This window comes from Manis pentadactyla, chromosome 4 (assembly GCF_030020395.1).
Source record: "Manis pentadactyla isolate mManPen7 chromosome 4, mManPen7.hap1, whole genome shotgun sequence".
NCBI classification, from domain to species: Eukaryota; Metazoa; Chordata; class Mammalia; order Pholidota; family Manidae; genus Manis; species Manis pentadactyla.
The window spans coordinates 43,753,869-43,766,374 of NC_080022.1; the positions used below are offsets into that span (position 1 = coordinate 43,753,869).

Here is a 12,506-nt window from a genome sequence, read left to right on the forward strand (position 1 = left end):
ACCAACCAGGGTCTGCAGTGGCTCTGGGGATTAGAGAAAAGGCAATACCAGAGACATGACTTAACAAAAGTGTGTGGCAGTGCTCAGCATACACCAAGTGCTCACCAAATATTGCCTGTTAATATTTATTAAAGGCCCTAGCACAGTTCTTGGCAGTCCTCTCTCTTCTGCTTCAAGCTTTACTGTTTCCAAGTGACGTGCACATTCCAGATCTCACCTTTTTCCTCTCAATAAGCCTGTAAGATAGTTTGACCAGGATGTCCTTATTCCTGATGTACAGAGGAAAGCCTTCTTTGCAGCCCCTCCTCAGAAGGAGGAATCGAATGCATTCCTACTGTTGAAAACCTCTGCGAGCGCCCTACAGCATCCAGAGTCAAGGTCACTCCCTGCAGCCCAGAACCCAAGGCTCTTTCTCTTAGTGCAGCTTGGGGAGACTGTTTCAAGTTCCCTCAGCCATAAGGCACCCTCCCTGCGCTGTGCCCTGCAACTCTTCAGCCTGGAGTGTCCTGTCTCTGCTTCCCAGCCGGCCCCTCACAGTCCTGCTCAGGCATCACCACCACTGGAGGCTTCTGCAACCTGAGACAGCATAAACAGCAAGCTACTGAAACTAAGTACCACCTGGCTCTGCCCCCCACCCACTGTTCCAGTCATGCAATCCTTCGACAAGCTGCCTGGCCTCTCTAAGCCTTATGCACAAACAGTCCCTCCCTCAGAGTGTTGTTGCAAGAATGAAAGGTAAAGTTCTTACTTAGCACAGTGCTTGGTTCATCGGAAGGGCCCAACAAGTGCTAACTTGTGTGCACCTAGAAACCTGGCTTTTATTCCTCATCCTGCTACTGACACACTGAGTGGACTTGGACACAATGGTCTCAGCCTTGGTTTCTCCATCCTGTGAAGTGGCGTCTCTTAACCCCCAGTGGTCCATGGGTGGGCTGGGGGGAGGGGTGGGTAAAATTATGTGCAACCCTAGTTGCTGGTGCCTCTGGGCATTTTTCTGAGAAGAGCTGCAGGCCACTGAAGAAGCCCAGGACTAGATGGCTCCTCTCCTGCAGGACCCAACCACAGCACTGCCAGCCCCCAGTGGGAACCTGGGGCTTTTCTGTTGCCTGAACCACCAAGACTGGTTCAAGCAAATATAGGCACATGTTCCCATGGCCTCTCCTCAGAGACCTTGTTTTCCATAACCTCAGGCCATCAGGAACATGTTGGCATTCAAGTACTGGAATCACCTCTGGACCTTTCTTGTTTCTCAGGGACCAACTCAAGCTTCTTCCCCTGGCGGCATCCTGTTGGAGAAGGTGTGGCCCAGGGTGGAAGGACAGGCCCTCTTTCTCAGACCTCGGGAATCCTCTGTCTTCCTCTTCTCCCCCTTCAGCCTCAGCCCCACAGGCCCTAAGGCCCATGTGTTCCCCCAGTAAGTAGCCCTTGACTGTCCCCTCTTCTCTGCCCACTTGGTCCAAGTCCTGGCATCTCTCTCTCTCTCTAGGTCTGCTGTGCCTAAACGTCACTGCAGCTCCAGGTGGCCTCTGTGCTCATTGCCCCTTGATGCCCGCAGCCCTTAGGATGATGGGGGATAGGCTCTGCCCTCCAGGATTGCGTCCCTGCTCACAGCCACATCTTGTCTCATACCCATACCGTGTCCTTCCCCGGCTGATGCTCCGGCCCCTCTGGCCTGCTGGGCCCTCCTCGGCTGAGCTGTACTCTGTCACACACTCCAACGTTCGTCCGCATGGCCTCTCGGCCGGGAATGCCCTTCTCTTCCAGCTGCCCCTCTGGAAATTCTCCCACCCTCCTCCAGGAAGGAGGGCTCCGCCTGATGCACCTTCGGAGCTGAGGCTGCCCGAGAGTGCCCGCAGCATCTCACCTGCGCTGCAGTGGGAAAGCAGCTCAACCAGAGAGGCTGGGGGCCAGGGCTGACTGTCCCTCGGCAGGGCCCCGGGGCTTCCTGTTCTGGGAGCTGGTCCTCAGGTTGCTAGGGCCGGAGCTGTGACTGTGTGCTGGCTCCCAGAGGCCTCTCCTCAGTGCCCTCAGCATTCCCTGCCGGCCCACGCATCCCTCCATGGCGCGAGGTGCCTCCCCGACGAGCCCCCATGGCCCTTGTGTGCTGCGATCCACTCTTCACTCCTGGGTGCCTGGCCACAGCTGGGCTCAGAGCAGGTGAACAGAGGCTGTTCAGTGAATGAACGAATGCAGCAGTGAATGAGCTGGAGCTCACCAGTCTCTCAGATGCCCGTATCAGCTCAAAACTCACAAATGACTGATACATTAAACCAATTTTATTAATTTCTGAGGGGGTTTTACACTGTCTCCCTCAACAGGGGCCCTCCTATTGGCTAGATTCCAAGTCTCTCAGAATAAGAGTGGGCCACTTTCTGACCTTCAAACTAATGTTTTTAATATCCCCAGAGATTCTGCACCCTACCCCCGCCCCCACCAGCCAAGATACAGTCACATTGGCAGCAGGAAGGGCTCTGGGGGTGGGACACCATAGGCCGTGTTTGTGTTCCTGTTCCAGCACCGACTTTGCTCTGTGACTTGGGCAAGTCATTTCTCCCTCTGGGCCTGTTTCCTCATCTTTTTAATGGGAATATCTCTCCGTGTCTGTCTGGATGTTGTGAAACTGGAAAGGTATGTAGAGAAATAGCACATTGACTCAGGCTCCAGGACCCAAATACAAGAAATGCAAGGGTTCCATAACTCTGCTGCAAGAAACCTGGACTGTCTGGTTGGGGAGCTGGTCACGGGGCCGGAGGTAGGGAGCGGTCTGGTGGAGAATGGGTTGGAAATCAGGCAGAGAGGGGCTCCTCAAATGCTCTTTCTCCAGACCTCTTTTCTATAGCTCAGAGCCACCTGAAAGGGTCGCCCCCTGGCAGGATGACAAATACCCTGCCTCATGTACAGTCTCATGTGCCCATGGGAAGGGTTATCAGTGCCATTCCAACCAGCCTTGCACTCTGGCCCAGGGCGCCCACTCAGGGTCCAGGACAGGAGTACTCATCAGACCAGTCAGAGCAGTGCTGCACACGGTCCCGGCAGAGGGTCCTCGGGATGCAGCCACAATACTTGAAGACAGTGGAGGGGCAGCGCCACCACCCAGGGCCACAGGGCGGGCATGCGGTCACTGGGGGTACAAGAGCCGGCAGAGGAGCCCTGGAATTCCCTGCACACCAGGGCACTCCCTGGCTCCAAAACCTGCCATAGCTGTCCATAGCTCCCTCCATCTGACATGGTTGACTGTATTCCTTATTTCCCTGCAGAACAGAAAATCTACGCTCCCCAGCTCCTATGCTGCGTGAATGCAAGCAAGCTTCCCATCCTGTCTGAGCCTGTTTTCTCTTCTGCTCAAGGCTATTACTAAGGTAAATAGGCAAAGTACCAGACCCAAGGTCAATGCTCAAATACTAATGGGTGCGTGTTGTTTGCGCCTGCCCATCTTTACTCCTGCCCTCCTCACCTGCCTCAGCCACACCGGCCCACTATGGCTGACTCCCTGAGGGCGCCTCACAGACTTCCCTCCTTTACCCAGTTCCCCTGGGCCTCCAGAATGCCTCCTGCATACCCAGCCTCTGCCTGTTGAAACCCTGTCCATTCTCTAAGGCCCACTTGAATCCTGCCTCTTTTGAGGAGTCTCCCTTGACTCCTAGCCACTGCCCCAACCACCACCAAAAAAAAAGTCCTCTCCAGGTTCCCAGCACTTCTGTTTGGCATCAGCATGTTGTGAGTCCTGGTGGTAGGACATGAGTTTGAACTGCTGCTTGTCCCGCAGAAGAACCTGCACCAGGCCTAGTCCCCAACAGTGCTCAGAATATGTTTGTTGATTGAATATTAGGGATTCAATTGGAAGAAAAGTGTGGGGCAGTGAAAGAAGTCCAGACTTGAAGTCAGAAGACCTGGGTTTACCCCCATGCTCCCTTCCTATTACTCATTGTGTTAAGTCACTTCTCCTCTTTGGCCTCAGTTTATCTACATACAAATTGGGTCCAGTGATTCCTGTCCTGCTTTCCTCACAGGGTTGTTGGGAGGTGCAGAGGAAACGAGGGAAACCCAGGTTCAAATCTCAGTTGGAACATGTATATGCTCCTTGCATGGCCCCCTTCTGGCCCCCTTTCCTCATCAGTGCCCTTGTAGATAAGTTCCCCACTGCAGAAGAGTCACCACCCCCTCCACAGGGGCCACTTGCAGTGGTAGTGAGCACCTTGTCCTGGAGGCCTCCCAGTAGGGGATGGAAGACTTCCTAGCATGCAGCAGGGGAGGCAGGGAGAACCTTGGAGATTCCCTGGGGAGCCCCTGCCCCCTGGCCACTGCCTGGCCTGGGCTGACCCTCACCTGGGCTCAGCTCGTCTGAGCAGTCCCCGCAGTTGTTGGTCCCGTCACACCTCTGGTCTGAGTAGATCCAGGAAGCTGGGTCTCCACAGTGGGCCACAAGGAAGCCGGGGAGGCTCCGGGGCGTATCTCCTACAGAGAAGAGGTGGCATCTGGGCACAGCTGTCTCAGGGCAATCTGGAGGTGGACTGTCCCTGTCACCCTGGCCGTTGCCACACTCGGGGTCATTTCCCATCCATCCCAGGAAGGGCACAAGGAGAAGGTTTCCTGGGGAGGAGGCTGAGTCAAGGGAGAGAAGTGGACTTTCCCTGCATATCCAGCAAGATGCCCAGGTAGCCGCAGCTCCCTTCCTCATTCCTGCTTAGCTCTTGTGCATTCCGCTTCACGCCATCACTTGGGCTATTCCTCCCTTCAGGAATGTCCCCCTTGACACCTATCCAAAACCATTCCACCTTCAAGGTCAGTGTCCAAGTTCTTCACCTCCAGGAAGCCCCCTCCAACTGGAACATAACAAGAATAAACTTGAGGTCTTGCACTTGGGCCCTGGAACTCAGAGGATGTGTGTTACTTACGAGAGGGAGTCAGAGCACCTTTCTTGAAAGTGGGTTGTGTGTTAGGCAGCAGTGTGAAAGGGCTACCAAATATCAACACAAACTCAGCCCTATCACTAGAGGTATAACCCAGACCTGGGAGGGGAAAAGCCTTTGTTTCTTGGACTAGCTGGCCCAAAGTGTCACGGATGCTTCTGGAGCCTCTGCAAGGAGAGGGACATGAGCAGTTGGTAAGTGTTCTGTGGAGTGGGGGACACCAGTCACATGGGGGGTGACTGTGGGAGTTCATTGTGGCCCAGGGAGGGGGACACACATGGGGGGCAAAAGAGCAATCTCCACATCTGTGCAGTGCCACCAGCATGGGAGCTAGATTAAAATGGGGTTCACAGGGACCAGGGACTATGAGAGGGGAGAGCTGGGACAAGTCAGGGATGCTACTGGGAGGCAGTTCTAAACTCAGCACAAGGCAGACATTCCCATCAGAAAACCATGCGATGATGGCAGCAGCTGCCTCAAGTTGTGGTGACCTCCCCCCAAGGACTAAGCAGAGGCTGGGGGGTTTGTCAAAGAGGGGATGTGGGCATCAGCTGGGACGCAGACTAGCTGGCTTTGAGAACTCTCCTAATCATGGTGGCCCGCAATGCAGTGGCCTCCATCCCACCCACTCCAGCTCACCAGGTTCTCTCCCTCCTGCCTGGACAGTGCCTGCTCCATGTAACCATGGCACTTCTCTCCTGAGAACTGTCAGGTTTCCAAGGTTTGGGACTAGGTCTTCCCATTCATTCATTCACATATCCCACAATTAATTTAGCAAATCAGCCCAAATACCCTCTGTGCCATCATGTCCTATGCCAGGTACTGGGGCTCCAGGACCAAGTAGACCAGACCTACCCCAGAGGACTTCACAGTCAGATGAAGGTGGCAAGTGTGCCAATTGAGAACAACCAGTGTGACTAGGGATGGGACACAGGGAAGTGCAGGGGCTATGGGTGCCCAGAGGAGGAAATGTAATTTACTTTAGGAGTCAGGAAAGGCTTCCTGGTGGAGGCAACCCTTGAACTCTGCCCTGAAGAATGAATATAGGTTGTCTGGGAGTGGAAATGTGCAGAGGGAGGCATTCCCCAGGGTGGGCATGTAAGTGTGCATGTGACGGGGGTAGGGGTGAGAGTAGGTGTTCCAGGATGAGGGCACCATATAAGCAAAGGCCTGGGTACATAAAGGTGCCTGTTAAATTCAGGGACGCTCCAGCTTCAGTATGCCTGCAGGGAGAGTTAGAATTGGGGGCACCCCCAAGGAGACCTGGAGGGGCCATCTGGGGTGGGGTGGACTGAGCAGGTACTCACGGCACAAGGTCTCATCCTCGTCCTCGCCGAGGGCACACGTGCGGACACCGTCACAGACCTTGCTGGCCGGGATGCAGCTCCTCCGGTCATGGCACAGGAAGCCTGTCCTGTTCATCAGCGTCACACAGGTCTGAACCCCTGAGTGGGCAGGGGGAGATCCTGGACAGTCAAGGGTGGTGCTCTCAAGGACATCACCAAGTTCCTGTACCCTGAGTCCCCCCATGAACTGGCCTCAGGGGCTGGGGCAGCTGGGAAGGCACTGGGCTCAGTGACAAGAGACACGGTCCAGAACATAAAGGCTTCTGTGTGAATAGCCCCTGAGCACAGCATGTGCAGTCATTCCTGTTCTATAGGAAGCTTCTGGACAGCCTCACAGGAAGCTCCTGAGGACGGGGCTCTAGTCAATGAGTGGTTTTAAAAGTGCAGCTCCTGGTGCCAGGTTAGGTTGTCAGAAGCAATGCACTGAGACTGACCAGGGACTCTTAGCCACAATCCCTTACATCTGGGCACAACTATATGGGCTGCAAAGCACTTTTACACTTTTATTGTACTGTTTCCCCCAATACCCCTGTGAAGGGTCATCATTAACCCTGTTTTATGGATGAGAAACTTAAGGTCAGAGAGGTGTGATGGGCCCAACCCCACAGTTAATAACCCAGGTCTGTGGACTCTGCTCTTTCCTGAGGCTGGGGCTGCCTCTCCAGCACCCAGGAACGGTGGGAGGCCATCTGAACATGTCTGGCCTTCTGAGGGTCTTCTCCATTCCACTGACAGGGGGAACACCCACCCCGTGGGCTGCCCCAAAGAATTAAAGGAGAGAGGCCTTGCTCCACAAGCCTGTGTGTACAGGGGTGTGCAGGTTGGAGACGGGAGCAGTTTGCACATGTGGTTTGTGCACACATGAACCATGTTTCAGCACCTGGAACCGTCTTAGCTGGTATGAGGGGACCAACTCTCAGAGGCACTCACATTGTCACACATGTGAACACACACAGATGCACACACATTGACAGACATGTGCACACACCTGCACACAGATACACACTCTCACACAGACACACGTGTGTACACACAGGCACAGGAATGCAACTCCTTGAGTGTTCACATTGCTCTCAGAGCCCGTGTTCTTACACAGCATGGAGTACTGTGGATTTTACTCCCTCCCCCAACCTCATCCCCTTATGTCCCCTGCCTTGCTACAGAGCTCTCTCTCAGAAACACAGATCTGGTGACACCCCACCCCAGCTTCAGCCCCTGCCATGGCTCTCTGGGTGATGACCTCCCTCTGCAGTGTGGACTTCAAGGCCCTAAGCACCTGGCCCCACCCACTCCTGCCTTTTACACCCACTAGCCTTGCAGTCTGTCCACCCCAGGTACTCTGCACACATGTTGCCTGTGCCTGGGATGCTCTTCCCGCCACCTCCACTTTCTCACTTTCTCTTCATGCCTCCCAAGGTGCCCACCCTGACATGTAAGCTGGGTCAGAGCCCTGTCCAGGCTCACAGTCCCATTAACCCTGCCTTAATATGCTTATCTGACTGTCCCTGTCACTCTCCAAAGTGTTAGCTCCATGAAGGCAGGACTGTGTTGGAGTCTTCCCCTGGAGCCGGGGCTGCAGGGATGTATTGGACACATCTCTGTCCTCTGTGGTGGAGGCAGACACACAAATGGATGGCACCAACCAGAACCACTAGGCCATGGGAAGAGGAAGTGCAGGGGCTGCAGAGGTTAAGGTGAGGCGCCTAAGCGAACCTGGGAGTCAGGGAAGGCTTCCTGAAGGAGGCAACATTGAAGCTGGATCCTCTCAATAACTCATTACAGATGTGCAAATGGAGCTCAGAGACACGTATGTGTCAGTGTGTGTGCTGGTCACTTTGTGGAGAAGCCAGGCAGCACTGGGTTTGTCTTGTCTCTCTGGGCCCCTGTTCCCTCCCAGCAAGTCTGACCCACCCTCTCTGGACCACCCTGACCTGGTATGCGCGGTGGGAGTCCAAGGATGGTGACCAGGGTGATCAGGGCTGCAAGAGTTGCCAGCAGAAACAGCAGGAAGGCGGAGAGGCAGGCCCCTCGGCGGGAGCAGCAGAGAGGGCTACAGCCTGCTGAGTGGGGTGGGAAACCAGTGATTAAGCAGCCCATGCCAGCGCCTGGGGTTCCCATCCCTGGGCCCTACAAGCGAGCCCTCCCTGCCTAGGGCCTGGGGGACAAGCAGGGCTTCCCTGGAGGAGGGGGCTCGAAGCTTGCCTGATGCTCTTGGTGCTGCCTATGGGCCCACCCCCATCAAGCACCTAGCCCTGGCCCAGTAGCTGGTGAGTGGCCTCAGAATGAGGGTCCTGGGTCTCTGCCTCACTGCCCTCACCAACTGTCCTTCCACAAGGCTGTCTCCTCTGAAGGCAGGGACAGATGAACACCTGCTTATCAAGCTCCTACCTGGGCACAGAAACTAAAACAGGCTTTTCATAGTCATTATTTTTATTTTTCAAAACAACCTTTATTCTATATCTGAGGAAACAGGCCACACTGAGAAGCCACTTTACTTCTCTGCACCTGTTTCCTCATGTGGAAAATGGGGGTCATAACACCCATCTTAGAGTTGTTGGTAAGATTAAGCTAGGCTAGTTAACATATTAGAACAGTGCTTGGCACAAAGCTAGGGCTATAAAGGTTTTAGCTATTATTAGTGTTTACTGAGCACCTACTCTGTTCCAAGCTGTATCCTAAGCATGCAAATATTCTGCTCCTTTAACTTACCTTGTTCCTGTAATTTTTCTTGCTTTTGAAATAAGGAAAAAAAGCCTATTAAGGACCTAGGAGGTTCCCTGCTCTGCAGAGGATGCAAAAGCCATCACAGCTCTGGTCCTTGCCCTCCAGAACCTTGTAGTTGTCTCCTGGCCATCCTCTGGGTCACAGTTATCACAGAGAAAGGCGCAGGAGAGGTCTATGCATCTCTGGGGGTTCCCAGGTCCCAGTCCAGAGGCAGGCACACAGTAGGTGCTTTGTGAATACTCTGACCCAAAGATCCAGGAGACAAGGGAAGGCCCTGACCCAGGTCAGTTTAGGTCATTTCCATCTAGCCTCTTCACATTTCCAGAGCTGCCTACCCTGTGCTTGCCTACCAGTCAGACCTGTGCTTGTCCGCTGGCAGCTCACAGTGCCAGCTTTTAAATGTTAACAAAGTGAGCAGGGTGCCATCGGTGCTCATGAAAGGGAACATGGGTGGGATTTCCACAGGCAGGTGAAGGGAGGGCACAAGGAGAGGGCATTCTGGGAACAGAGCATAGAAGGTGGATGGCACGTGGAGGACAGCAAGTGACCTGGCATGGCTGGAGCCCGGGAGGGGTGTGCAGGGGAATGGAGATGACAATAGGAGATGCAGCATTAATCTAAAACTGGCAATTCCCACAGCCCTAGTCAGTGGCTCCTTTGTCATAGGCAAGCACAGAGTAAACTCAGGTAACCAGAGAGGCAGTGTGAAGTCTGCAAGGAGAGTCATTCTGGTCAGCCAAGCAGTCACTCCGCAAATATTTGTGTAGCACAGGCTGTGGGCAAGGTGGAGTCTCAGGGGATGCTTGAGGCAGAACTAGGTGCCCACACCCAGGTGGAGATGTTGCACTTCAAAACCAGAAAGCTCCAAGGCGCCAGTCCCCAATCCCCCAACAGATGCGGGAAAGGCCATTAGTTCCACAGCCACATCCACCAGGAGCCAGACTTAGAAATAAACAAATGCAGTGTGCAGCAATCAGGCACTGAGGCTTTGTGACCAGAGGCACCCCGATTTGGATGTAAGCCCCTGCTCTCCTACCTCCCCACTCTGTGGGGTCCCAGCCTGGCCCAGCTACCCCACCTCTCTCAGCCCTGCCACCTCATCAGTTCTTGCCCCCAAATGGGATCCCCTCTTAGAGCTGTCCCGAGGACTAAAAGAGACCCTACAGTGCCAGGCTCATAACAGGGGCTTGCTCCTTCATAGCTGTCATTCTCACCTCTCTGGGTTTGTGTTCTCATTGGTCAAATGCGAGTCATGATAGGGCATGTAGGAGATGCTTAATAAAAGTGTATTCCTTCCTTCTTTTATTCCATGAGGGTAAAGCGAATTGTCCTGGTCACACAGTGACTCAGCGTCACATAGTAGGTGCTAAATAAGTGTGCAATCCCACCTACTTTATTCCTCAGCAGTAAAGAGAACTGCTCAGGTCACACACTCATCAGGGACTTCACTGCAGAGCTCCTTCCTCTGTAGGTTACAGGTGGGAAAGGCAGCACACAGTAGGTGCTCAACAAATGCATGGAGCAAGAGAACAACCCTGTTAAGCAGGAGGCTGTCAGCACCGCCAGCCCAGAAGCTGGGTGTGGACAATATCAACACGGGGGGCAGAGGTCTGAGGGAGAGCAGGGGCCCGAGGGAGCCCCACGTTGGGAGGGGCCCGCAGGGCGCTGGCCCCAGACCTCCTGTCCTTTACCTTCGCCTCCAGCGAGGGCTTTGCTTCCAGCAGCAGCATGGCCATTGCCTTCCCCCTGCCCAAGAGAGCACAGCCAGGGGTGGGTTGAGGTGAGGCAAGGTCCAGACTCAGGGAGACAGACAAGAGTTTTTTACAAGGGTCACCAGACCTTTGGTGAGCCACTGGTTCATACTCCAGCACGTGGAACACCCCAAACTCATGCCCGCTTCACATTTCCACGCCTTTGCCTGTACTGTGCCCTCTGCCTGGAATGCCTTTTCCTCCTGTGACCCTCCTGGCAAACTCATCCTTCAGGGCAGCTGTGGTGGCTCCTGCATGGTGGCTTTCCCTCACTCCCCTCCTGCCTCTCCTCCCTCCCCTGGCTCCTCTGCCCCGTTCCAGCCCTCACCACCTGAACCCTGCAGCTTGTTCGCCTGTTGGGTCCTCCTACAACCTGGGAGAGAACCCCCAGGACAGGGAGCAGCTGACTACCCCCAGGCTACCCCATGTCAGAAGCCATCTCAGGGCATCTCTTACAAGGGGGAAGATCTTGTTCATGTCTCCAGGTCCCAGCTTCCAGCTCCAGTCTCCGGCTCTGCGCCCTTGCAGAGAACTCAGCTTGGTTCCCTGCCTGGTCACCAGGGGCAGCCGGGAGGAGGGAGAACCCGAGGCCCCGCCCACCGGTACCCGCCCTGCAGGCCGTCCCCGCCCAAGCTGCCTCCCAGGCAGAGGAAAGCACTGGAGGGCCGCGTTTCCGCCTGGCCTTCCGCACTCTGTAGTCTGAGTGCAGCACCCTGAGGTTGAAATCCTCACCCCCAGGTTACAGATGAACCTGAGAGTCAGAGAGAGAAACTGCCCTCAAGTCTCACAGTAGGGGGAGGGAGAGGTTTGAACCCAGGAACTCTCCAGGATGTGTTATTTCCCCCAGCTGCATGAAGATCCAGGCAGAAATACCCAGATTCAACATTCCAGCAGCTAAAAAAGCGGGAGTTATTTTCTCATTGATGGTCTTCAATTAAATAGGTAATCTAGCTGAAAGGAATATGTGCTCTCCACTAAAATTAGAAAGCAAATATAATTTTAAATTATTTTCTGTAAAAAAGTGGCCACGTACTTTTTCATTTTTCTGGAGATGGTGCCTGAATGATCCCTTCCACCCACCCAACCGGTTGCCGTCCCACCCCCACCTCATCTAGCTGCTGAGGAGACAGAGGCCTTGGGATCTTAAGGGACTGGTAGCAGGACCTGGACCAAGGGAAGAGAGGTGTCCACCTCCAGAGATGAGCTTGTGGGCTCCAGGGAGCCCCCCGCAGCCTGCCTCAGATGCCCAGAGCTTGTCTAACCTGTGAGCAGCCTTGTCTTTTGCATTGGGATGTACACTGCTGAGTTCACTGAGGTGGAGGTGGGATGAGTAAATGTAGGGTAGCCCTTAGGAGGCAGCAGCATGGAGAAGGACCAAACCCTACATCAGGATAGTGGGGTTCTTGTGAGGGCCCTGTCACTGGCTCTGGTGTGGGCAAATTGCTCCCCCCCCCCCCCTAAGCCTCAGTCCCCTCACCCATAAAACAAAAGAAATAGACTAGATGAAGGCGGTTGTAGAGAAAATGAAAGTTCCCGTGGCCAGGATTCTCACCTGACCCTGGTCAGCTTGCCCACTGCACATGTGTGGGCAATGTGTTATTATTGACTCTATACAAAGAGCTCTGCCCAGTGCTCTGAGGTACACAGCTGCAGGAGAGAAAAGGCTAGAGGGGTAGTAGTGCCCAGGTCAGAGACTGAGACAGCTACTGGGGTGGAGAGGCCTAGAGGCAGGGACCTGCTTGCTGCATGCAGACTTGCTCTGAGGTGGATGGGAG

General features: G+C 54.5%; 1 protein-coding gene across 4 annotated transcripts; it reads right to left on the bottom strand.

The window, feature by feature from the left end:
* Window positions 1-2,238: 2,238 nt before the first annotated feature.
* Window positions 2,239-11,258, bottom strand: LDLRAD1 (low density lipoprotein receptor class A domain containing 1). Of its 4 annotated transcripts, none has more exons than XM_036911174.2 (6): window positions 11,188-11,258; window positions 10,672-10,726; window positions 8,188-8,316; window positions 6,218-6,376; window positions 4,327-4,455; window positions 2,239-3,121 (listed from the first exon to the last, which is right to left on the bottom strand). In XM_036911174.2, exons 1-6 carry the CDS (start codon window positions 11,206-11,208, stop codon window positions 2,973-2,975), a joined length of 642 nt encoding a protein of 213 aa, XP_036767069.1. In that variant the 5' UTR covers window positions 11,209-11,258; the 3' UTR covers window positions 2,239-2,972. The 4 variants fall into 4 exon arrangements, with proteins under 4 accessions (XP_036767069.1, XP_036767070.1, XP_036767072.1 ...); XM_036911175.2 differs by having other exon boundaries at window positions 8,188-8,313; window positions 11,188-11,243; XM_036911176.2 differs by having other exon boundaries at window positions 2,240-3,121; window positions 6,218-6,355; window positions 11,188-11,243.
* Window positions 11,259-12,506: the final 1,248 nt, after the last annotated feature.